Source organism: Arvicanthis niloticus, chromosome X, assembly GCF_011762505.2.
Source record: "Arvicanthis niloticus isolate mArvNil1 chromosome X, mArvNil1.pat.X, whole genome shotgun sequence".
NCBI classification, from domain to species: Eukaryota; Metazoa; Chordata; class Mammalia; order Rodentia; family Muridae; genus Arvicanthis; species Arvicanthis niloticus.
Window position 1 is genome coordinate 54,315,292 of NC_047679.1, and position 22,191 is coordinate 54,337,482.

At 46.5% G+C, this 22,191-nt stretch overlaps 1 protein-coding gene across 2 annotated transcripts; it reads left to right on the plus strand.

Moving 5' to 3' along the window:
• The first annotated feature begins 1,383 nt into the window (after nt 1–1,383).
• On the plus strand, nt 1,384–10,249 carry Gdpd2 (glycerophosphodiester phosphodiesterase domain containing 2). 2 transcript variants are annotated; one of them, XM_034485311.2, is made up of 16 exons: nt 1,384–1,679; nt 3,393–3,506; nt 3,745–3,848; nt 4,146–4,239; nt 4,437–4,496; nt 4,738–4,836; nt 4,991–5,084; nt 5,230–5,375; nt 5,500–5,582; nt 5,686–5,836; nt 7,603–7,824; nt 8,053–8,201; nt 8,789–8,936; nt 9,074–9,156; nt 9,455–9,480; nt 9,578–10,249. In XM_034485311.2, exons 2-16 carry the CDS (start codon nt 3,402–3,404, stop codon nt 9,628–9,630), a joined length of 1,617 nt encoding a protein of 538 aa, XP_034341202.1. In that variant the 5' UTR covers nt 1,384–1,679; nt 3,393–3,401; the 3' UTR covers nt 9,631–10,249. The 2 variants fall into 2 exon arrangements, with proteins under 2 accessions (XP_034341202.1, XP_076774296.1); XM_076918181.1 differs by having other exon boundaries at nt 1,671–1,861.
• Nucleotides 10,250–22,191: the final 11,942 nt, after the last annotated feature.

A 22,191-nucleotide genomic window follows, 5' to 3' on the forward strand; every position in this document is an offset into this window, starting at 1 on the left:
AACTACCTAACATACAGATAGTACCATGGTATAAAGAGGTGGTTATGTAGAGTTACAGTGTCAGTGAGTAAAAGAGCTAGGAACAGAACCCAGTTACATTTACCATACAGCTCTTTCTAATGCCCTGTAATCTAATTAATGGGTGTAGAACCACACTGCTTTTCAGTTACAGAACAAAACTACTGCCCCCTTGATTTCTCCCTTGAAAAAGAAGTGGAGGGACAAGGATTATTCCTTACCTTATGGTCAGGTCTCTCATCTCCAATTAGAAGCTAGAAGGGGGCCAGCCATGCAGTGCCTCATACAGGGTATATGTGCAGCCTTTTGGGAGTTGGTGAGCCTTGAGACCCATCCATGCATATTGAATCCTGTCCCCACCCCACCACCCCTAAAAAGGCTCTCAAACCATCCCCACATTCAAGAAAACAAAACTAGAATCCACCACAACCCAAGCAAAGGAAATTGAAAAACAACCTGCCAAGAATGACTCCCAGTGGAGGACTAGGTGACCCGCTGGCCCTCCCTGGCTTCCTGCCAGCAAGCAGCCTTGCTTCTCTTTGCATTTTAATTCTGAGAGTTAGAGAATCTCTGCTATTGCCAAATAGAGCCTCTGGATACAATGGGAAAGCTGAGAGGGAGGGAACCAGCTCCTGGCAGAAGAGAGCCAGTCTCCCTCACTGGATAAAATTGAGTGTGGAGGGGGAGGGGAAGCCAGCTTATCTGTAAGGAGTCATCCTTTCCCAGATAGTGCTCACACACAGACCCAACTCACTCACTGTATCAGCCACAATTCAAGAGCTGTCCATCAGGCCCCTCCCAGCTCACATGTAACTCTGTACTTTTTATACTAAGCTGACCACAGCTTGCTAGGTCACCTGCTTTCTTTTGTACACATTCATCTTCAGAAAGCCTGGTACCCCAATACACTACACACTCCTGAAGCCATTCAGTGCTTGGTAAACAGGCGGTGGGACTGATCTCCTGGGTGAGCATCTGATGTGTGGTGCAGTGAGTGCTGTTTAATACATCCACGGGGACCCCTGGTCCAGAAATGGGGCATCTTGCTGCCCAGATTTCATAAAGTCACTTCAATAGTATCACATAGATGGAACTTGCCGAGTATCAATAACCCAAAAGGAAAGGGAAGCTAATGATTGGAATTGGTACTCCTAGGAAGCTTGAGGTTAGACTTCCTCATATGCTCAAGAGTTTCCGGGGGACTGGCAGGGCCCCTTCGCCTCACTGCCAAGTTGCAAAATTATGTGGTCACCTCCCCCAGCTTCCCTCCCTCCTATGCCCTCAGTCCTGGCCTCCTAGAGCCAGGACAAAGCCCTCAGGCAGTGACTGGGAGGGGAACAGGAGGAGGGACAGAGGGATGGGGAAGGCTGCACAAAGGAATTCCTCACACCAAAGCCCCCTGACTGCCAGCTCCAGAGAGTAAAGAAGCCGACCTCCTCTCAGGCTAGCTCACTGGCGCCCATCTTCCCACGATGGCTGTGCTCCGGCCATAGAGCCTCTCCGGGCCTTCCAAGAGGACCCACACTTCTTCCTGTAGGTGGCAACAGTGACACCTGTTTGACCAGTGAGGCTGAGCCAGAGACTGCAAGAGGGAGGAGGCAAACTACTCGGAGAGGAGCTGGGAGGCAGAGCTGCTGGCTCACTTGCTCACTGAGTAAAAGGTGTGAGGGCTCGGGAAGGCTTGGGGGGGCGGGCTACCGCTGGGAGCTGGGAAGTGAAGAGCCGCTCAACCCGGTAGGGATGGAGTCCAGGGGGCTAGGCAGCACCCCTGTCAGATTCCGTGCTCCGGGTCTTTAAGACTGGCCAGATCCTGATTCCATCTTCCAGGCAACTCTTGAGGGAGGTAGGACTCTGGAAATTTGGGGTGCAGGGGTACGACCCTAGAGGTAAGGGGTATGGATTGGTGCTCAGGACTGGCTACTGTAGCCCAGTTCCCGGATGGGGAAAAGCAGAGACCTCCCTTTGGGTTGACTAGTCAGTCTCCTGAGAAAGGACCCAGCTTCCACTCCTCCACTCCATAGACGAACCCTCCTTTTCCACACCTGGTCTCCTTACAGGAGCCCTCACACAGAGTGAAAAGGGGGCACTGTTCCTTTGTACAGGACAGTTAGATGAGACAGGGAGGGAGGGAGAGAGAGGGAGAGAGAGGGAGAGAGAGGGAGAGAAAGAGAGAGAGAGAAAGAGAGAGAGAGAGAGAGAGAGAGAGAGAGAGAGAGTTTTGAAACCCATTTTATTGGCAGCCACTAGTCCACTAGTGCACACACATGTACATATGCCGATATATGACACACAGTCACACCCTGCTTACTGCTTACATTGGTGGTTCAGTAGTAGAATTCTCACCAGTTGCAAACTGCACACCCTCTAAAGTAGAATCACATTCACAAGCCTGGTCTGGTTTGTAGATCAGCTTGGTCTCGGCCGTACTGAGAACCACAAGGCACAGGAATACGCTGCTCCAAGACAATTCCCCTGCTGCCACCACCACCACCCCCACTACACACACACACACAGACACGCACACATGCACCTTTGCCCTATGTGTGTAATGTACTTTGATTTAGGATAGCTCAGAGGGTGGGGCCTCTGGGAAGGGGCAGGCGGGAGTTGGGTTTCTATTTGGGGTGGAGGGTGACTGTATTTGATGTCTGGGAAGGAAAGGATAAGGCTAGGGTTGGATTTTCTGGACTGTGCAAAGAGGAATGAGGTTTCTTTAGAAGGCTGGGTGTCAGGGATCCAGGCAGTCTGCTCCCCTCCAGTCTTCCTTCTATTGGCAGTGCCCCTAACCCCTGAGAAGTGGACACAGAGAATCTTTCAGTCAGGGCTTTGTGGTTTATTCAATCCTGTATCCATAGCAACTAGTCAACTGGCTGTGCGTCCCTCAGCCTGGAGTCAGAATGAGAACCTCTGCTTCAGGTTACTCCTGCTTCCTGGGGTGCAAGACAGCACTAGGCTGTCTCAAGCCCAGTCAGATCTGCCTTAACTTGCTGAACTGTGTTTGCCCCACCCTGAGGCAATTTCTCCTAAGTTACCCTGGGCAAGCACTCCAAACCCAGATTTGGATGTCATTAAATAGGGAGGATCTGGAAAGAGTCGGTACACACGATGCCTACAAAAAAGGCTGGACCACTGTCTTCCCAGGTGTCAAAAATAAGGGGCAATGAAAGACTCCAGAAACAGTCCCTCTTTTGTAGGTTTGGAATCAATCACCTCATGAAATCCAGCTCTGGGTCTGCTCTGTGACAACCAGCCTTTCTACTGAGCAGCAGTTCAGGCTTCAAACTACCTGCCCCAGGCTCCTCTGATACATGGGAAGGGAGACTGGGATTTGTCCTCTGTCAGGGTCCCTGATGGTCAAATGTCCTTTCCCCCAGGCCTTCACCATGGCAGATTCCCCCGGCTGCTGCTCTGTCTGGGCCCGTTGCCTCCACTGCCTGTACAGCTGCCACTGGAGGAAATACCCTAAACAGAAGATGCCGACCAGCAAGGTGGAAAGGGGATGAGGGAGGCGGCAAACTAGAAGGCAAAGGCTGCTCAGAGGCAATACTGAGACCCATTGTATTCGTAGGCAGTTGGGAGGAAGGGGTTTTCTCTCCCCCAGGAAGAAAATCGCCCTCAGATACTGGAAGACCAGCTCAGTGCAGAGCAGGAAGCTGGGCTGCCATTCTGGGGTCTCTGAGCATAAAATGGAGATCAGCTGAGAGCTTCTCTCCTGCTTCTTTGCAGTGTGACTGCATCTGGTTTGGCCTGCTCTTCCTCACCTTCCTCCTGTCCCTGGGATGGCTGTACATCGGGCTCATCCTTCTCAATGATCTGCATAACTTCAATGAGTGTGTCATGTACTACCCACCCCTTCCTCCCCATACCGACCAACCTACATCCTACCCTGTGCTCAGCCCCCACTATAAATCATCCCCAGCTCTACATGGAGGCCGAATCCCAGCACTTCCAACCTTCTTAGAAAACTCCTCCAAGAAAACTCACCAATCCCTGGAGACCATGGCCCTAAGAAATATTTTCCCCTCACTCCCATCTAGTGGGTTTCCTGGATCTAGCCACTTCAATGCCCCACTCCCCCCCACAAAGCCACCTCCTCCCCTTGAATACCTTCCTTTACCCTCCTACAGATTCCTGTTTCGCCATTGGGGACACTGGATGGACTGGTCCTTGATAGTCCTGCTGGTCATCTCTCTCCTGGTCACATATGCATCCTTGCTATTGGTTGGTCCAGGGACATCTGGCCTAACTCCCACATAAGCCCTTCATTTCTGCTCAGGTCTACTGTCTTGTTCTCATTCTAGCCACTGAGGGGAAGAGGATTATTCTTGGGTGGGGAGAAGATGCCAGCCTGCAAATCTCCACTAAGAGAACTTGCCTTCTCTCAGAGCCTTCTAAGTGCCCCTTCTGTCTGTTCCCAGCTCCTGGGCCTGCTCCTGCAACTCTGTGGACAGCCTCTGCATCTCCACAGTCTCCACAAGGTGCAGTGAATCGGCAGTGATGGGGAGGGGGATGCTTGGTCCAGCACCCTGATAGTCATTTGCTTTTCTATCCCTGGGATCCAGATCAGGACCTGAAACCCAGTACATATTTATTGAGTGAAAGGATAGTGGATGTGTTCAGGAAGGGGAAGAATCCTGTGTCCGCAGAATGTAGAGGTAGCCCCAGTAACCATGAGCCTAGGCTAACAAGGAAGGACCATTCATTCGTTCCTGGCCCCAGGTGCTGCTGCTCCTCATTATACTTCTAGTGGCCACTGGCCTTGTGGGACTGGATATCCAATGGCGGCAGGAGTGGCATAGTTTACGACTGTCACTGCAGGTGAGTGGCTGATTTCCACTGTGTAGGTGGGAGCCTTGGCCCATGGCCAATTCTGGAACATTACATTGCCCCCCCTGGTCCTATGAGACTGCAGATCTCTCTGAACACAGACCAGTAGGAAAAAGAGCCTTCCTCACCAGCTGTTTTCCTACAGGCCACAGCCCCATTCCTTCACATTGGAGCAGTTGCTGGAATCACCTTGTTGGCCTGGCCTGTGGCTGATACCTTCTACCGCATCCACCCAAGAGGTACCAACATCAGCCCAGATTCACCCTCACTGGACACCAGTGTCTCTGCCCACTACAGTTCCCTGTACCTGAGCTCTGCCTTCTGCCACTAGAGCTCCACCTCACCTTTTGCCTTTCCCAGAAGCTTGTCCTCAACTCTCTACAGGCCCCAAGGTTCTGTTACTGTTGCTATTTTTTGGAGTCACTCTGGTCATCTACCTGACACCCCTGCTCATCTCCTCCCCCTGCATCATGAAACTCAGAGATTTACCCCCCAAGCCTGGGCTGGTGGGACACCGAGGGGCTCCCATGGTAAGTGATGGGCAGAAACCTGGGCAAGTAGAAAAGAATCCGCTCCTCTAGGCTTCAGGGACCAGGTCTGTGAGTTCCCAGGCCCACCTTTCCCTGCTACCTTCTCACCAACTCTCTTTCACAGCTGGCCCCTGAGAATACCCTGATGTCCCTGCGAAAGACAGCCGAATGTGGAGCGGCTGTATTCGAGACAGATGTGATGGTCAGGTGACAGAGGGTGGGGCCTAGGGGGTTTATGGGCTGAGGGACACAGTGGGGGCACTCAGGAAAAGATGGCAGCTTTGTCCCCTGACAGTTCTTGTGCCCACAGCTCTGATGGAGTGCCCTTTCTCATGCATGATGAGCGACTCAGCCGGACTACCAATGTAGCCTCTGTGTTTCCAGAGCGAAGCTCCGCCCACAGCAGTGACTTCTCCTGGGCTGAACTGCAGACACTCAATGCTGGAGCCTGGTTCCTAGAGGTGAGGACGCCAGCCAAGATGAGGCCACCAGCTCAGTGGCACTCAGGGCAGAGTCCATTCCAGCAATATGCATTTGCTGCACCCTGTGCTGGTCAGTTCAGAACAGTCTCTGCCCTAGTGTCACTCCCAGATAGTAAGACGGAGAGCCTAAGCAAAAGACAATTGGAATCGGAAATAGAGCAATAAAAATACTTCTCCTGGCCAGACGGGAGTGAGGTCCACTGTTTCGCAAAGCAGGAATCTGGAACTAGTTCTGAGGTGCTGGGTTGGAACCCATATACATGACTAGCAAGCACCCTACCACTGACATACACCCCAAACCCTTGCTTGGGTCATAGAGTTCTAGTTTGGGGTATGAGCATTGGGTAATGGCCAGAAACACAAGTAGGTTTCTAGAGAACAAAAAGTAGCTCAGTTCAACTGAAAGATATAATTCACCGGGGTGCTAGGAAACAAAGTCTTGATCTTAAAGAACTTTGAATGCTGTACATTTAAGTGTTGGTTTTAATCCTCTAGGCAGTGAAAAATACTCAAAGGGGGACTTCAGTTTTACAATACCTCTTTTCCTGATTGTAAAAGTAGTATTCGTTCACTGTAAAAAATAAATTTCCAAAAACTAATTTATGAACTGGAATCTCCCATGATCCAACTTGTCTAAAATAGGCACTGATTATATGTGTGTGTGGACTTTTTTCGAAAAGATAAGAGCACAACACAGAGTTGCTGTTTGCTTTTTCTTTTATAAAATTAAGTCTGTATCTAATGACATGGCAGAGTGATTGAAAACCAAGAATGTTTCTATTTGAACTCTGGCTTTAGCACTTGCTACCTGTGGTGATGCCGGCCAGTCTGTGCCTCCGTTTCTGCATTTGTACAGCAAGGATTATAATTGTAGTACTTCCCTTCTAGGGCTTATGGACAGATTGTCAGTTCGTACACACAAAGTACCCGGGACCCTGCACATAGCAAATACCCTCTGTTATCCAACTTTATGTTAGCACTTGGGGTCATTAGTTGATAATAAAGAAAGGCAGACAGAATGGCAGAGGCTTGAAACAGCCGCAAGGGGGGATGAGAGAGAAAGCCAATCCAGAGCAACTGGAAAGGTTTGACAGGCCACAGTGGACAAAAACAGGAAATACAACAGCAGTACTCCCCATGCTGTGGACTGCCTGAGACAGTGTGCAGCCCACAGGTCTAGAGGTGGAGGAGGCAGACAGTTGAAACACTGAATGAGTTCAGAGGGTGCACAAAAGGGAAAGGAGTCTCTTGAGAACACTGTGGAAAGGGATTCAGGCTGGGCATGCAGGAACAACGAGAAAGGCACTGAAGGACCAGGGAGAAAGCAAAGGGTCAGGATCACAGAGGTCTCTATGAATCTGAAAAGATGATGCAGATGAAGTTATGAGCCTGGAGGAGTAGGATACTGAGGCCATAGAATATGGTTTGATGGAAGAAAGCAAAGGTTTAGAGAAAGAAAGACCCTAGATCAGAGGTGGGCAGAATCTGGAAACACTTGGTAAGACTGAGAGCAGCTAGTTGGGTGTGGTGCCTCACATCTTTAATCCCAGCACTTGGGAGGTTAGAGGCAGGCTCACTGTGGGTTCAAAGCCAGCCTGCTTTACATAGCTGCATAGCAAATTCCAGGCCAGACAAGACTGTATATAGTCCTGTCTCAAAACAAACAAACAGACAGACAGATGGCAGGGATTGGGAGAAAACCTAGAGGCCTCTTATGATGTTGAAATAATTTCCCTCTCTTATAGAGGCAACCTTTCTGGGGGGCCAAGAAGCTGTCAGGCTCTGATCGGATGGAGGCTGAGAATCAGACAGTACCAGCACTAGAAGAACTACTGAAGGAAGCAGCAACCCTCAACCTTTCCATCATGTTTGACTTGCGCCGACCCCCAAGAAACCACACCTACTATGATACTTTTGTGAATCAGACATTGGAGGCTGTGTTGAGTGCAAACGTGCCCCAAGCCATGGTGATGTTATCCAGGGCTCCCAAACTTCCCCCCCACACACACACACTTTTTTGCCCCTCTTCACATCCTACCTTCTTTAGAGCATGATGATTTCAAGGCTGCCTCCTGCCCTCACCTTCCTATCCCCGCTCACATACCCCATTCTGTGGCCAAACCTCTCTGCACCTGTCCCTGGAATCCCTAGGGCTTCCTTAGTATTATAAGATGCTCATTGTCCCTGAACCACAGGTTCTCTGGCTCCCAGATGAAGATCGTGCCAATGTGCAACAACGGGCCCCCAGAATGCGCCAGATATATGGCCATCAGGGTAGCAACGGGACTGAGAGGCCCCAGTTTCTCAACCTCCCCTATCAAGACCTGCCACTCTTGGATATCAAGTGAGTGCCAAGGAAAGGAATAAAAAGGACCCCAAAGTTGGCTGTCAGGAAAGAACCAATGCAGGGGGTGCAAAAGCTATTCATTCATTCATTCATTCATTCATCCCCACAATGCATACCTACTAAACGATTGCTATATATCGTTCAGCATTTATTGTGGGCTACATAAATAAATGTGAATAAGATGGGAAAGGTCCTGGCTTTCATGGAATTTGGGAACAAGCAGAAGTTATAGACAATAAATCACCTAAACTACATTTATGCTGGGTAGTGATACTATGAAAACATGGTTCAGTAGTGATTGGGTTCTGGTGTAAGGAGCCACATTAGAAAGCACTGATGACTGAGCTGAGCGCCAGATGATTGATTACAAGGAGCTAACTATGGGCAATGCAGAGGAAGCAAGGGCAGAATAACAGGCAAGAAAAAGAAAGGGGAAGCTGGAAAGATAGACAGAAATCAAGCTCCTTAGCTCTTTGTAGGTCACAAGAACGGTTTTAGTATTATTCTACACTGCAGAGATCTGCAGAGTGTCTCAGATATGAGCAAGTTCTGGATGTTCCCCCATTTCTTCTCCACTTCCACAGGACACTGCACCAGGATAATGTCTCAGTGAACCTGTTTGTAGTGAACAAGCCCTGGCTCTTCTCCCTGCTCTGGTGTGCAGGGGTAGATTCTGTCACCACCAACGACTGCCAGCTGCTGCAGCAGATGCAGTACCCCCTCTGGCTTATTGTAAGGACTCTAGAACTGTCACTGTTTCTCATCTCCAACCTCTTATTCCACTTACACCTGTCCCCTTCCATACTTATTTACCCCATATGCTACTCTTGGGGGTTCTGACCACTGATGGGCCTTTTCTATTTCCATAGCCCCCTCAAAAATACTTAATGATATGGGTCATCGCCGACTGTGCCTCCATTCTGCTGCTTTTGAGTATCTTCCTCCTCCGAGGGTAAGTGCTTTTGGCTTGATCTCCTGGGCACCTTCCCCAGATCCCAAGTAAAAAGGTTGAGTGTGACTCAAGTGCGCTGCCTGGGAATAAGATTTTGTCCATTCCAAATTTTGAGTCTTACTTATCCTCAATAAAATGTCTTGACCCTGAGAAAGCAGTTTGGAGAAACCCTGGGTTGGAGAGTCTTACAAGTTGGTGGAACTCACAACAGAAAGTCTCTCTCTCTCTCTCTCTCTCTCTCTCTCTCTCTCTCTCTCTCCCCCTCCCTCCCTCCCTCCCTCCCTCCCTTCCTATCTAGGAGATGTGCTAAGAGAAACAGAACGGGTAAGAAAGAATGCCCTTTTTCCCTTCCTTTCTCATTTCCTCCTAATTTCCCCTGGCTGCACTGCCTACATGACCTATTTCTTACCCACTTCTCTAGGCTTAGAAACAGCAGTGCTACTGACCAAGATCAACAATTTCACGTCAGAGTGAATGGCGGGCCCAGGCCCCCACTAGTTCCTGCCTAAGGCCTGTGTGCAATGGTCAAAAGGAAGGCCAGGAGCTGATGTGGAAGGGTCCTGGAATCAAATGTTTGAAGGACGGAGCATCGCTAAGAGATTTTTGAACTAAGAGGGCCCTCTGTCCAGATGGTGGGCATGTCTCAAGCTGCCATGGAATTTGCTGCCTTTGGTGTTTTGACATGAATTAGTCGGAAAGACAGTGACTGACAAGAAGTTACTCCCAAAATGAAATTAAAGCAAGGAAGTGAGAGAGATTGCCAAGATAATGAATTAGGCTTGTGTGCACATGTACTTGGATAGAAGACTCAGGGTGTGTCAGGGTGCAATAGCTCAGAATGATGACTGAAGGAAATTTGGCCATAATGGCCTTTCCCGAAGAACTCCTAGGATGATGAAGACAGTCCACACTCCATGCCTTCTCTCCTCACCCTCACAATTCAGCTTCTTTTCTGCCTTACAGGCTGGGAGAGAAAAAGCTCATTTAGCAATGTAATATTGTCTCTATGGTAGGTTTTTGTTGTGAGCAGTGAATGATTTCTGTATCTTGCCTGTTAATCTGTTATTCAATGAATTTTTAATTTGTCATTTGGTCACAGTCTAATCATTTCGGTGCCGGAATTGGAAGGATGCTTTTCCCATCTGGAACTGGATGTAAAATGACATTGAGAGGTCATCATGAGGAGATTTGCGGGAGGGAGATGGAAGGACTAACACCACCACCCTTCCTCCCCAGCAGGCTGGAGAATAGCGGTGACTGCCGCGCTTTCCGGGTGCCCCAGAAGCTTTGTGCAGGGGTTGCATTATAGCTCCACCTTGTGGTCACTCGCCCCGAGAGGTCTGGATTCCTGGAGATGGTGACATACTTGATGAATGCCACCACTTTTTCCTTGTGGGTTTGGGAACTTGTGTCCTTGACTTCAGACTGGTCTGACTTCCACTAATTTTTTTTTTCTGGGATGGGCGTAGGGTCTGATTCAAGCTAGCCTTCTCCTTGAGGAGCAAATTTCTCAATATGTTGCTGCTTGTAAAGCTAAAAGCTGAGATGGCCAGGGCAGAGCTAGCCTGGCGATGGTGAGGCAGGTAAAAAGGGAGTGGGAAGACAAAAACTGAGACAAATAGGGGTTCCGTGGCTGACCCTGCAATCCTCCATTACACTGCTGTTCATCCTGGTTCCCGCCTAGACTCAAATGCCAGTCAAATTAAGATTTTAGTCAGGACAGGAAAAGGTCTTTGATTCCTTCTCTCTGGCCAGATTAGGACTCGAGCAGCACTAGCAGCTCAGAACAAGACCCTACCTCTCTAGTCCCCCACCCCTTGGTTACTGGCAGCCATAGGAACTACAATTCCCAGTATGCCTCTGAACACTTAAGGTCTCCTGTGGATGGAGGCGAGTTTGAATTTGCAGCAGAGCCGCGAGTGCGCGCATATGCGCGCGCCACACACACACACACACACACACACACACACACACACACACACACACACAACTCTTTCATCGCCGCCTCCCTCACTACACACACACACACACACCAGACTCTTTCTTTCATCGTCGCCCCCCGCCCCCAGGCAGATACACCTGACCCAGGCAGGCATGGCTCGGCTGGAAGGACACCGCGAGCCAACACCGTGGCTGTTGTCTGGGTCAGGCCCTTTGAAGGTTCATGTTGCCTTAAACTGAGAGGGTCACGCTGTTTCAAACTGCATCCTTTATTACCTTTCCCGCTTCCGGATCCCACTCCTCAGTCTAGCCGACTACTGGCCTCATCTCTTAGAGCCCCCAGCCAGTCAGGTACTGCGTGCTGTATCTGACATATACTTGGGCATATACTTCCTTCCCACCTCCTACACGTTTTTTTTTTTTTTTTTCATTCTGCCCTTGTCAGTTGCCCAGGCTCGCTGCCCTGCAGCTTCTTCCCATTTTTTCCTTCCCTTCCCTTCCCTTCCCCTCCCCCTCCCTCCCCTTCTCCTCTCCTCCCTTCCCCTGCCTTCATATACCATCGACCTCCAGCCACACAGTTCTGGCTGCAGTTCTCTAACTCCAGTGTCCAGATTCCCAGAGCTCCAGCACCAATTCGGACCACGCTCCTAGCTCCTAGCTTTGTGCACTGAATTTTGAGCTGGTCACTGCAAACTCTCCTTCCTAGGAGGACCAGACAGCTGTAAGCACTGAACATCTATGAGGCCCAGGACTGGAGACTAAGACTGACCAAAATTTGAGGGCAGAAGGCCAAGGGGAGCTGTTCACTGGGTTTTGGGTGCAATTGCTCATTATTTTTAGCTGCTGACTCACAGTCCCTGGCATCTGGGTTTGGGGCTAGCAGGCTGGGTTAGGGGGCTATTAATAGAGCCAAGGCACAGCCCCGACCCAGTTCAATTTGGAAACATGGGGAACAAGGAGCCTCCCCTGCCATCCTGTTTGTAAAGCTGCAGAGGATAGAGACAGTGACCGGGATAAATGCTCTCCGGCTGCAAGGTAACTCAACCTAGTATCACATCATCCAAGGGAAGGCCTATAAGCACAGTCCTGGGTACAGCTCTCCCTCATACTTGCTATGGATTGGAGGCTCTACCACGATGAAGGTTTTGTTGTGCTAGCTGAGAGGGTAGATGTGAGTCTCAATGGAGAAGTTACTGCGATGTGGCCTCGACCTGCATGGGGCTACTCCCAGGTCACACAGCTTACTAGCTTACTAGAAGGGAAATCTGAGAATTTCTGGTCCCCAGGAGACCTCATGAAGATAGTGTGCTTCAGTAAAGGTGGCACAGAGCCAAGAAGCTTCCAAGTTCCAGGTCTACCCTCCTCCCATTCTTTGTATTTCTTCTGCTCTTTGGGGACTCTGTCCCTACTCAAAGGAGTCTGCAGACTTGATCGCTTTTACACTTCTCCACAGAGAAACCTAACTCAAGAGCCACCTGAGAATAATACTTTAGGTTTTTGTCTTTCCCATTGAGCCTTTACTGTGATGGACTAAAGTAAAGTTTCCTGAGGCACACGTCAAGAATGGTGGGTAGATCTTGATACTTTACTGGACTAATCACCAGAATTATTCCTACCCACTCTCAATTTGCTAGAATTCTCTTTGGTAAAGAACAGCAGTTTTCATCCTTCACCCCTTGAAAATGGGAAACTTCTGCCTTCTGCAATCTGCTTATCTGGCCCTTAGATGAAACTATGTGTGGGCCAAAAGACAGTGCCTCTCCACACACACCGCCTGAGGTCACCTGCTGAAGCTCTATTTTCAAGAATGAGCTCAGATTATGAGACGGCAGTGAAGAGTGCCGACCTATCCTAGTTTGTTTGTCGAGGGAGCTGGAGAGGTGGTGGAAGGAGAGAGAAATGGTCTCTGTGCTCACAAATCCCCCCAACTGCTCAATCTCTCTGTCTCCTCTCAGGCTGCCTGGTCGCCTAGCAACCACAGCCGCCTGCCTGTGCTTGGGGGCTACGTCAGGCCAGTAGGGGGCGACTGTCTCCCTGGGGCCTCAGGCAGGAGCACTAGCAGTTGGCAAATTTCCCTGTTAAATGTCAAAGCATCCCAGTGTTACTGACCTCCTCCCAGGCTTGTCAACCCAAACTGTTCTAAGTGTCAGAGTGCCTGTATAGTAAGGAAAGACACAGTGACTCTAAAGGGATTTTACACAGATTCATTAAAAATGCAGAGAAGGATGGAGCTGGAGAGACAGCTCAGCTGTTAAAAGCACTCGCTGATCTTTCAGAGGACCCAAGTTTTGTTCCTAGTACTCATGCTGGGTGGCTCACAACTACCTGTAACTCCCTTTCTAGGGTATCCAACACCCTCTCTGGCCCCTGAGGCCAGCCACACATATATTTGCATAAATGCACAAACATGCACATGAATAAAAACAACCTTCTCCCTTTTTAAAAGACAGGCTAGCAAGATGGCTCAAGCAGGTAAAGGTGTTTTCTGTCAAGCTTTACAACCCAAGTTCAGTTTCTGAAACACAGGTTGTAGGATAGAAACAATTCCCAGTAGGTAGCAGGTAGCATCTAATCTACACACACACACACACACACACACACACACACACACACACACACACACACAGAGCACTAGAGAGATGGCTTTTGTTCTTGCAGAAGTCCCAGGCTTGGTTCCCAGCATGGATATGGTGGATCACACCCATCCAGTTCCAGGGCATCCAATGCATTCTTCTGACCTGTGTAGGTATTAGGTATTCATGTGGTGAACCCACACACATGTAGGCAAAAGTGAATCTTTTAAAAAATGAAAAGAGTAAATATCTTAGTCAGTGAAGAGACTGTGAAGAGACACCATGACCATGGCAACTCTTTTTTTTTTTTTTTTAAGATTTCTTTCTTTCTTTCTTTCTTTCTTTCTTTCTTTCTTTTTGGTTTTTTTGAGACAGGGTTTCTCTGTGTAGTCCTGGCTGTCCTGGAACTCACTCTGTAGACCAGGCTGGCTTCGAACTCAGAAATCTGCCTGCCTCTGCCTCCCAAGTGCTGGGATTAAAGGTGTGTGCCATCACTGCCCGGCCAAGATTTATTTATTTATTTATTTATTTATTTATTTATTTATTTATTATGTATATAGTATTCTGCCTGCATGTATGCCTACAAGGCAGAAGAGGATATAGTGAGCCACCATGTGGTTGCTGGGAATTGAACTCAAGACCTCTTGAAGAACAGCCAGTACTCTTAACCTCTGAGCCATCTCTCCAGCCTGACCATGGCAACTCTTATATTAAAAAAAGCATTTAATTGGGGCTGGCTAACATTTTCAGATGTTTAGTCCATTGTAATAATGATGGGAAACATGATGGCATGGTGTTGCTGAAGAAGCAGTTGAGAGCTTTACATCCAGATCTGCAGGCAGGAGAAAGAAAGTGACTATGGGCTTGATGTCGTCTTTTGAGGCCTCAAAGCCCACCCCCAGTAATACACTTTCTCCAACAGGGCTATACCTCCTAGTCCTTTCAAATAGTGTCACTCCCTGGTGACTAAACATTCTGTGGGGGTTAATTCTTACCCAAACAACCACATTCCACTCCCTGGCCCCCATAAGCTTATAGCCATATCATAATGCAAAAGTATATTTATTCCAATGTCCAAAACCCTCATAGTCTGTAACACTCTCAACACTGTTTAAAAGTTCAAAGTCTCTTCTAAGACTCAAGGCAATCTTTTAACTTCAACCCTCTATAAAATCAAAATGAAAAAGCAGATCACATACTTTCAAAATACAATGACATAGAATACATGTTACCATTCCAAAAGGGAGGAAGGTATCATGATGAGGAAACAGTGAACTAAAGCAAAATTGAAAACTGGGCACACTCCAAACTCTGCATCTCCATGTCTGATGTCCAACTCCTTTCAGCTTTGTTGACTGCAACACACTTCTTTCACTTGTAATGATTCTACTCCTTTGTAGCAGGTTTTCTCAGCAGGTATCCCAGGGCTCTGGCATCTCTAACATCTTGAGGTCTCCAAGGCAATCCAGGTTTTACCTTCACAGCTTCACACAGTGGCCTTTCTGGGCCTTCATGCAAGAACACACACCTAGCCTTTCCTGCATCACACAGAGAGATTCCATAACCCTTTTCTTCTATTCTTTAGTCTAAAGCCAGAACCATGTGGCCGAAGATGTCAAGTTCTTCTGTTTGCTGGGGCTGAAACATGCCTCACTTGTTCTCTTACATCTACACCATCTTTCTGTTTTCTATGGTTTCTTTCACTGCTAAACTTTAATTCCTTTGCACAAATTGGAAGTTCCACTGGGTGGGTCTTGCTATGAGGTCACCATTCCCTTTATTATATTTAGCATCAGGTTTTCTTTAGTCTTTTTTACCTCCTTGAGCAGAGGACTTGGCTCCATTGCATTTTCCAATACTCTTTTCCCCTCAAACTGTACTTTTATATTTTTTTTTGCTCAACTTGCTCCTTTTAATTATAGATCTGCATAAGAGTTACCACATATAACCATGTGACACAGTCAATATTAGTTTGTCTTTAAATCTTCTCTCCCAATACCATTAATCCTAAAGTCTTCAATTTCACCTCAGGCAGACTTTTAGGACAAGGGCAGAAAACAGCCACATTCTTCACCAAAACACCACCAGAACAGTTTCTAGGCCACTCACTAATGTTCTTCTTCCCCCTCAAGCTCTTGAGCTAGGCCATCATAATCTACATTGCTCTCAACACCACTGCCTTCCATGCTCCTGCTAGCATGGCCCATTAAGCCCCCACTTAAAGCATTCAACTGCTTTCTTGATCCAAAGTCTCAAAGTCTACACTCCACCAACAAGCAGAATGGTCAGGCCTGTCACAGCAATACCCAGCTCCCTGGTACCAACTCCTCTCATTATTCTATTTACTGTGAAGAGAGAGACACCATGACCATGGTAACTCTTATAGAGGAACACATTTAACTGGGCTTGCTTACAGATTCAGTGGTTTAGTCCATTGTCAGCATGGCAGAAAGCATAGTGTCACTCACACAGACATGGTACTAGTGAGGGAGTTAAAAGTTCTACATCCAGATCTGCACACAACAGGAAGAGAGGGAGCCATTGGTTCTGGATTGGGCCCTTGCAACCCAAAAGCCCACGCCCAGCGATAACCTTCTATCAACAAGGCCAAACCTACTCCAACAAGGCCACACCTCCTAATGCATCCCAAATATTGCCAGAACCTAATGACCAAGCATTCAAATATATAAGCCTGTGGGGCCATTCCTAGTCAAACCACCACAGAAGTCTTTACAGTGACTGCATAGATATGATCTTGTGGGGTGTTTGTTTGTTTGTTTGTTTTCAAGACAGGGTTTCTCTGTAGTCCTGGCTGTCCTGGAACTCACTTTGTAGACCAGGCTGGCCTCGAACTCAGAAATCCACTTGCCTCTGCCTCCCAAGTGCTGGGATCTTGTGGTTTTTTAATTTACATCCTCAAAGGGTGCTCTACAACAGGGTTCAAAAATGAAACAAAACTTAAAATTTTAAGTAAAGCTAAAAACAAAATAAGGGCTAGAGAGATGGTTTAGCATTTAAAAGCCCTGGTTGTTTTTTTGGTTTTTTGTTTTTTTGTTTTTTTGTTTTTTTTTAGAGGATCTGGGTTAGATTCCTAGCACCCACACAATAGCTCACAAGTGTCTCTAATACCAGTTAGGGGATCTAGCTCCCTCTTCTGGCCTCTGCAGTTACTGCACACACATGGTACATAGCCATGCGTGGAGGCAAAATACTCTGGCACATTGAAAAATGTAATTTTTAAAAATGCTTTTTCAAGACATGTTTTTTTTCACTCTGTAGATCAGGGTGACCTTGAACTCACAGAGATTCTAAATGCTTCTGCCTCCCACTTGTCGGGAGGGTGGTGTGAACTACCACCCAGCTAACAAATGTAATTTTTTGAAGGTTAAAAAAATATATGAGTCAGTTTACTTACTTTAAACAATTTATTTTTGTAAATAAATTTTAAGATAATTTTTATAAATGCATTGTTTTGCTTTAGAGAGGAGAAAGGAGTGGTTACTACAGCAAAACTCAATGCAACAAACATTTGGGACTTAAGTAAGCATAGTTCATTTGTCATTTTCAACATTTAAAAAATATTATTTATTTTATTCTATGTGTATGAATATATGTGCATGTAAGTATGTGCACCATGTGGGTGCTGGAGCCTGCAGAGGTCAGAAGAGGCACTGGATCCTCTGAAACTAGAGTCACATACTACTGTAAGCCACTATGTAAGTGCTGATAACTGAACCTGGGTTCCTCTGCAAGAGCAGCAAGTGCTCTTAACCACTGAGCCATCTCTCCAGCCCTCCTTTTTAGACAAAATTTAGTCTTTCTCTTTCATGCGTGTATGTGTGCATATACATTATGCGTGCGCACGTGTGTGTGTGTGTGTGTGTGTGTGTGTGTGTGTGTGTGTGTGTGTGTAATTGTGTGTGTGTAATTGTGTGTGGGTACCCACAGAGGCCAGAAAAAAGCATCAGATCTTCTGGAACTAGTGTTACACGCAGTTGTGAGTCACCAAGAACTGAACTTTGGTCCAAGTTTTCTTAACCATCTCCCCAGTCCCCTCATTGTTTTTAACTTCCGTATTTGGAGTGTTTTTAAAAACAAGCAAACAAAAACCTATACCACATTCTCTGTAGGCAATTTTGGCTTTGTCAATTTTATTGACATTTGATATTCCATAGGCAGGAGGAGCATAGTAGATTTCAAAGTGAGGAACATCTTTCCCTTCTCATGTCCCCTTAACTTTTTTGTCTTTCTAGCTTGCCTCACTACCTAAAGAATATATTAACTCTCCAGCCCTGTGTCATAACTTAATTCACAGAGATCTTGATCTACACTGGCTTATTTTACTGATGGCATTATGTTAATTGAACCAAGTAAGGAATTGCTGGTAAAGCATATGTGCATAAGAGGATAGAAAAAAAATCCAACCCAAATTCAATGATAGTCTCCCTCAAGAAAATTTCTCGGATTCCATTGGCGTGGGACATACAAAGATATCCCTTATAGTTGTCTCTAATTTATTCTGCCACCAAGTAAGAAGCACAATGTTTAGTGGGTCTATTTAGGTTTTTGAGATAGCACATTCCTTATCTGTGTGTGTAAGTCTGGCCCATATACAGATTGTTAGTCTTTGTGTGTGGGAGCAGGGAAGCCAAAAGATAGGAAGTCTCTTCAATAGGTCCAGGCTGCTATGCAAGCTGCTCTACCACTTGGGCCATATGATTCAGTAGATCCAATGGTACTGAAGGTATCAGTAGCAGATGCGATGTTGCTTGCCTTTGGCAGGGGCCCATAGGTAAATTGCAGAAGAAGTCCTTAAGATTTTGGAACAGAGCCCTGACTTCATCTGTAGACAGCCAGGGGCCCATAGGTAAATTGCAGAAGAAGTCCTTAAGAGTTTGGAACAGAGCCCTGACTTCATCTGTAGACAGCTACTCTTTCTTTGAGAGACAGATCTTAGCCTGGTATGGGCTCTTAGTGGAGGGAAAGTATTTGACAATGGTACACAGTGTTACTATGTGACCTAAGCTGTTCATTCTGAGTTTGATGTTATTGGACTCACCAAGTCATAAAGTTGCATGTACACAGCAGCAACCTCTCATTAAATGGAAGCGATCATTAAATGTTGGTGATCAGGCCAAAGCTAAGGCCTGAAGGCACAAGTAAATAACTTGCAGAAGTGACCCAAATGTCTGTGGTTCCTACTCCAACTGCAATGCTTTTTATACAGTGCATCTGTGGCTTCATATGGTGTGCTCTATGCAATGCACCTATGGCTTATGTGGTCAACTAAAGAAGAAAATACTAAGGTCTGGTTTACAGATAGTTCTGCATACTATGTAGGCACTACCTAAAAGTAAATAGCTGAAGAATACAGTCCTTATGAGGGACATCCCGAAAGGATAGTGGTGAAGAGAATTCATCACAGTGGGTAAAACTTTTCTTGGGAAGAAAAATGTCCAGATGGGTAATTCTATACTGATTCATGGGCTGAAGCCAATAGTTTGGCTAGATGGTCAGGGACTTGGAAGAAGTGTGATTGGAAAATTAGTGAGAAAGACATTGAGGAAGAGGTATACAGATGGACCTCTCCATGTGGGCAAAGGATGTGCAGGTATTTGTGTTCCTTGTTCCTCATCAAATGTGACCTCACCAGAAAAGAACTCCAGTAATCAACTAAATAAATGACGCATTGTATGGATAATAGTGGATAAAATACTGGATAATAAGATAATCACTTTCCCAAGCTATGTTTGTCATTGTCCAGTGGGCCCATGAAAAAGCGGCCATGATGGCAGGGATGGAGGATATGCATGAACTTAACAATTTAAAGTTCCATTCACCAAGGATGACCTGGCTATGGTTGTTGCATGGTTGTGGGTGGTTCAGTCCATCTTAGAAGGAGTAATAAAATACTCATGGGAGCAAATATGGAGACAAAGTGTGGAACAGCAACTGAAGGAGGGGCCATCTGGAGACTGTTCCACCTGAGTATCCATCCCATGTACAGTCACCAAAGGCAGACTCTGATGTGGATGTCAGGAAGTGCATGCTGACAGTAGCCTGATATAGCTGTCTCCTTAGAGGTCTGCTAGAGCCTGACATATACAGAGGCGGATGCTCAAAGCTAACCATTGAACTGATCATGGGGTTCCTAATGGAGGAGTTAGAGAGAAGACTGAAGGAGTTGAAGGGGTTTGTGGCCCCGTGGGGAGAGCAACAATATCAACCAACCAGAGCTTCCAGGGTCTAAACCACCAGCCTGGTAACACATAGAGAGGGACCCATGGCTCCAGCTGTATATGTAGGGGAGGATGGCCTTGTCAGGAGAGGAGATCCTTGGTCCCATGAAGGCTGGATGCCCAGTGTGGGGGAATTTGAGGGTGGGGAGGTGGGAGTGAGGGTGGGGTGTGTGCACATCCTCATAGAAGCAGGAGGAGGGAGGATGGGATAGGGGGTTCCTGGGCGGGGAGGGGAATGGGGTAAGGGGATAACATCTGAAATGTAAATAAAATATCCAATGGAAAAAAAAAAAAAGAAAAAATAAAAGAAAAAAAAATAAAGTTCCATTCACCAAGGATGACCTGGCTATGGCTGTTGCATGGTGACAAATTTTCCAATAGTAGAGACCAACACTGAGTCCCCAATATGACTCCATTCCCTGATGTGGCAAGCCAGTGACCTAGTAGCAGATTGATTATATTGGGTCATTTCTGTTGTGATGAAAGGGGTAGTGTATTGTTCTTACAGGAATAAACACTTGTTCTGGTTATGGATTTGCCTTTCTTGCATATAATTTTTCTGCCAAAATACCATCTACAGGTGAAAAGATAAGTAACATGAAGGAAGATTGAAAAAGCCATACAGAAACCTATATTTTATGAGACACACAGGCACATAAACTTCTCCCACCCCACTAAATTCAATTGGAGTTACCCTACACAGAGGATAAATCTCTCAGAAGCTGTATGTTGTCAAATAAAAGGCCTCAGTGTCACCAGGCAGTGGTGGCACATGCCTCTAATCCCAGCACTTGGGAGACAGAGGCAAGTAGATTTCTGAGTTTGAGGCCAGCCTGGTCTACAGAGTGAGTTCCAGGACAACCAGGGCTACACAGAGAAACCCTGTCTCAAAAAACAAACAAACAAACAAACAAAAAAAAAAAAACCCAAAAACAAACAAAGAAAAGGCCTCAGTGTCAGGCATGGATATCTCCTCTTTAGTTTTTGGCTAAGGGTGTTCCAGAGATTCCCTCAAACAATACAGGCTATCGGTGTTGCTCCTGGTTGCCTGCCAGAACTTGCTATTAAAACTCTATTGCTGAAAACACCACATACTTTGGTCACAGGGAAATCAAATTGGTACTGGCTAGGAAGCTTTTTCCCTATTCAACAGCTTTCAGAGTGCTGGAAGTTACTATACAGGCTGCTAGGATAGAAAAGTATCAATGGTCTTACAAAACTGTGAACCCTATAAACTACAATAATGCATGGTGTGACACAACATACCTATGAATGGAAACAATGGCACAGATATCACAGGAGCAATCAACAAGTTTACTATTGGATTTAAGACCTGCTCCACAGGTAGAAACTCATGCCTGGCCAAGAACCAATGGATGAGGGAGGTTATAGGCTTCAAGAGTGAATATACTTATGTATTTTGTTAAATGGACATAGTATCTAGCAGCCCTCCAAATTTGCATCCCTCTATCCTTATGTTAGTCCTGCTCTCAAGCCTCATCAGAGAAGTCTATTTCTGCAATAGATGGCATTAATATGATTAATAAGAGGGCAACTGGTGCAGAGAATAAGTGTCTGTGGAGTGCTCAGCCATAAATGTGACATCTGTATCATATCTGTTTCCCCAGTGCCCAGATGTCATCATAGAAGAGAAAGTGGAAAGATTGTAAGAGCCAGAGTTCAGGGAGAACCATAGCAAAACAATGTCTTCTGGCCATGACAAGACCTATGCACTCACGAACTCACAGCAGCTATGGTGGCCTGTACAAGATCACACAAGAACAAGCCAACCTACAATCTAGCATGGAAGAGGGAGGGACTTAAGAGTCCAATACTGGGTGACGAATAGAAAAAAAGTGAAAACATCACGCCTTACAGAACACCTTATAGTAGTCTACACAGTATTGCTTGTGACCAAGGAACTCACTTCACAGTAAAATAAGTGTGCCAGTGGGCTTATAGTTATAGAATTCACTGCTTTACCATATTCTCCACCATGCTGAAGTACTGGCTTTGATAGAACCATGGAATAACCTTTTAAACGTTCAGTTACAGCGTTACTGGGTAGCAATAGCCTGGAGGGCTATGGTAGGCTTCTTCAGAAAGAAATATATATATTCTCAGAATTAACATCCAATTTATGGTACAGGTTTTTTTTTATACACAGGACTCATGGGTCCAAAATTCATAGCACGGAAATGCAAATGGTCTCTATCACCCCTAGAGACCCAGTAGTAAAAATTTTAATGTATTTTTCTAAGACCTTATATTCTGTTGGCCAA

Coding starts and splice junctions, on each gene's coding strand:
- Gdpd2 (XM_034485311.2), top strand. CDS start 3,402: ATGGCAGATTCCCCCGGCTGCTGCTCTGTCTGGGCCCGTTGCCTCCAC. Junction 4,497..4,737: donor ATCTCCACAGTCTCCACAAG/GTGCAGTGAATC, acceptor TCCTGGCCCCAG/GTGCTGCTGCTCCTCATTAT. Junction 8,937..9,073: donor AGTACCCCCTCTGGCTTATT/GTAAGGACTCTA, acceptor CTATTTCCATAG/CCCCCTCAAAAATACTTAAT.